Genomic DNA, 4,082 nt, shown 5'->3' on the forward strand with positions numbered 1-4,082 from the left:
TTTGTGGTTTACTTTTAAGGTTGGGTGGACCAGCAGCACATCTTTTAAGCGGCCGATTAAGCTAGCCATCTAAGTAAATAATAATCGAGAATTAGTTTGCGCAAAGTTCATCGGTGGATCAAGTAATCGAAGATTCTAATCATGGGATTACGGTTGGTTCACACAAAAAGTGGTCTGCAAAATAAGTTGAATAATCTGCAGATTTTCCTAACCGTGAATAAAATCCACCGTTAATGCATCCAGCGTTTATATGTTTAATTTTGTTCATCCAATAAAAACAATACTCTTAAAGTTATAAGAACTGCGATGAAGCCTTGTTCCGGTCATTAGCCTATTTGTGATCAGAGATGACAATCAATACAAGGCCACATACGTAAAACATCTGATCTAAAAATACCACAAAGCTTATGAGCATTTTGTGCCACCGATTGCTACTGCGTATCACACGTGATGGATAACTGAATGAAAAACTAAGTTCATAAGTGCAGGAAATAAAATTAAAGTCTTTCACGCTCTTTCGTCTTTATTCATTGACAAGGTTTAGTGAGGTTCGCATTGTGGTTAAATGGTTGTTACGCAATCCTGACCTAATTGATGTTGCAAGTAATTTCCGGTCGAACATTGTGACGTGTTGCTTCTTTCCGGTTTTAGTATTTGCATCGATGACGTGATCGGTTTACCGCAGTTCTTGCTCAAAAGAAAAACAATGCGAAAACAAAGTCACGTGACTCTGATGCTGACGCAGGTACAGGAAAAGATTACGTCAAAGAAAATACGCAAAAAAACAAAGCCCCATCGAAGTGATGAGAAAAAGGCAGCAAGGTATATAAGCTCAAGAAGCGAGCGGATTTGCTATTCTTTCAAAGCGAACACAATCAACGACTCAAAAAGAATTAATTTGAATAGAATTGCAATGGATTTTTCAACAGTAACCACAGCTCAACTGATTGAGTTGGTAAAAGAAAAGTCATCTAAGTGCCTTATTATAGATTGCCGGTCCTTTCTTACTTTCAACAAAGGCCACATTTCAAGTGCCTTAAACATTAGATGTAATAGCATCATGCGACGACGCAGCCAAGGACATTTTTCTTTGGAAAATGCCATCACAAACTGCGAAAAACGACAGGATTTTTTATCCGGAAAAATATCCACAGTTATTCTCTACGACGACCAAAGTGAGGAGATTATTATTAAAGAAAATGCACCTTTAAAATCAAGACGAACCATGAATATGGTGATGGAAACCCTGCAACTCAACGCAACCTCATCTACGAAGATCTGCAACTTAAGTTGTAAGTTACCACACATGTTAAACTTGTTAAAATAACTTGTAAAAACAATTTGGTCCTTTTTTTGAAAAAAACAAAATATGTAAGAACAATACACTGAAAACTTCAGAAAAAACTAATTTTTTTTTGTCATTTAGGTGGATTTAAAGAATTTTACGCCGAGTTCCCAAACTATTGTGAAGGAAGTACAAGAAAGCCATCACTGCCTACATCGTGTGAGCAACAGACAGTCCCTGCCACACCAAGTACACTCTTGACACCTATTTACGACCAGGTAATTATTGGTCCCTGATGCATTTGCAGAAAAATGTTTTTTCAATTTTTGTTTTTTAGTGAAAAAAAGTCGGCATCTTGAGTTTTTATATCGTTTTGCAAGTGCTCTAGTTTTTAAATTACTTTTGAAGTCCTAATCTTAGAGTTTTCACATTATTTCGCAAATCTCATACAATAATGTTATTTACAGGGTACACCTGTCGAGATTTTGCCTCATCTTTACCTTGGCTCTGCGCATCATGCTTCTCAAAAGTCGCAGCTCAAAGCGCTTGGCATCACTGCCATTTTAAATGCCAGTTCAACTTGCCCCAACTATTTTGATGGTGAATTTTTATACACGCGAGTTCCAGTTGAAGACAACTGCCAAGCAGACTTGAGTGTCTGGTTCAACACAGCCATCAGCTTCATAAGTAAGTTTTCATGAAACATAGCCTACTAGATTGTATGAATGTTTGATAACTGTAATAACACTATGCAGACAGGCTATTAGTAAGCGATTGAGAGCGATTGTATAGTATATCTAAGACGCCTATAAGTCACAGATTTGTTAAACAACGTAGCCTAAATGTTAAAAAAAACAAAAAACTATGAGTGTACGAAAGTGTTAAAAAAATCAAAAGAAAATGTGGATATTTTCATGAGATGAATAATGTTTAGCGATTAAACTAGTATTTGTTTGTGTGCGCGCCCAGCTATTCTGTTTGCTAAGCCGATTATTTATTGTCAAAAAATTATTGACGATGTACGCAATCGATCAAAAAGAATTTAAAAACCAATACATTCCTTATTCAGTCTCAACGAGTTTTTAAAAGATTTGCAAATCAAAAATATGAGAAATTCCTAAAGGTTTTAAATTCCGCTACGAAAATTTGCTTTCATTAATGAATGAGACGGAAGAGAGATACGTCATTGACAGGCTCATCTTTATCCATCGTAATCTCTCTTGCGCACGTGGGGATATTGTTTACTTTCGCTGAGTCGGACAAAATGGCGTCGTCTATAAATAGATATTACGAAAGTGGGATATCATGTGAATTCAGTGCCTTTCTACCTACGCCATTGTAAATAGAATTGTAGATTTAACAATAGCTAAAGTCTACAAAGCAGTCTCGTAAAACAGCCTGAGTAAGCATGTGGGAGCTTCAAAAATATTTATAGCGTAGAATTCAATTGTTCAGCTCTTGAATTATGACAGTGTTTCCATCACAAGCATCAACAAAGCAGATTTAATAGATACAAAAGATAGGAACTAATTCTAAAAAAAGGTTTTGCAATGGAGCTATTCCCATTCTCAATAAACGATTTCTAAAACACAATTGCCGCTCTCAAAACTTTGCGAAAGCGGACTTGCATGAAGCAAACCTAATTTTACCATGTTGGAATTTATGTTCAAACAAGTTTTTAAGCCAATTGCTTTTGAAGTAGTTTTAACTATGTGATAATAATGTTTTACTTGCAGCTTGCTTTATGACCTCTTTCCTTCTTTCAAATACTTATGTTGTCATTTTATTTTTCAGATCATATCAAAGAAAATGGAGGAAAAGTTTTCGTCCATTGCCATGCTGGAGTGAGCAGATCTGCCACCATCTGCTTAGCATACCTCATTACTTGCCACAACGTATCGTTGAGTGACGCATTTCGTTATGTCAAGCAACGACGAAACGTGATTTCTCCAAATTTCAACTTCATGGGTCAACTATTGAAGCTAGAGAACGATCTTGCCCAAAAAAAAGAACAATGTCAAAGCCCAGAAAGAACGGCGTTTGACTTCAAAATCACAACCAAGACAGCAGCGATACCAGAAGAAATGGAATGGCAAAATGAAAATAGTCCAACAGACACTGTTAAAGTTACACTGCTAAGTCAAAACAAAGGCAAGCTATACCAAAGACGGGCTTCTACAGCACCTCTCACAGTATTAAATAACAGCCAATCATATCATGGACGATCAGATTTATGCCTCACTGCCCCACCGAGACCAAAAGAAATTGTATTTTTTCCTGAGGTAAATAAAAGCTGCAGCCAGCAATCATCGAAGATCAACGCTCACCGCCATTCTCGTGCAGTGACTTTATCAACTTAAATCACTTGCTTTCTTAAAACATTTACTGTTTTCAAAGTCTCCAAACGGCTGTAACGTTCCAAATTTTTCAATGATTTTCTAAAAATTTGAACTTTTATTGTATTTTTACTTCAACCTTTGTTGCACTTTCTTTTGTGTTTTCAATTTATTTTTATACAAATGGTTTTCTGTTCTCAAGGCAATGTGATATTACAAAGCTATGAAATCTAACTGTTGTTGTTATCTTGCAATGCAGGATGGTCAAAAAACGTAAATATAAACTTTGTTGTAGCTACGCAGATACCAGGAAGAGAAAGTGTAGATATAACAGGACGTTCAGGAACACTAGCCACAGTGTTACATTCAGCTTTCTTAGGTTTAATTTACGGTTATCAGTCAAGCAGTTAGGCATGGTCATTGGTAAGAGTCGCGTCTAATCAAAATCAGCCTCAAAAAGG

The 4,082-nt window shown here is 36.3% G+C and overlaps 1 protein-coding gene across 1 annotated transcript; it reads left to right on the top strand.

Moving 5' to 3' along the window:
- Positions 1 to 868: 868 nt before the first annotated feature.
- LOC145764808 (dual specificity protein phosphatase 1-like) lies at positions 869 to 3,855 on the top strand. The gene is made up of 4 exons (XM_082576486.1): positions 869 to 1,292; positions 1,427 to 1,563; positions 1,753 to 1,972; positions 3,080 to 3,855. The coding sequence occupies exons 1-4, from the start codon at positions 914 to 916 to the stop codon at positions 3,643 to 3,645; spliced, it is 1,302 nt and encodes a 433-aa protein (XP_082432612.1). The 5' UTR covers positions 869 to 913; the 3' UTR covers positions 3,646 to 3,855.
- The last annotated feature ends 227 nt before the right edge of the window (positions 3,856 to 4,082 follow it).

Source organism: Aplidium turbinatum, chromosome 2 (genome assembly GCF_918807975.1).
Source record: "Aplidium turbinatum chromosome 2, kaAplTurb1.1, whole genome shotgun sequence".
Taxonomy (NCBI): domain Eukaryota; kingdom Metazoa; phylum Chordata; class Ascidiacea; order Aplousobranchia; family Polyclinidae; genus Aplidium; species Aplidium turbinatum.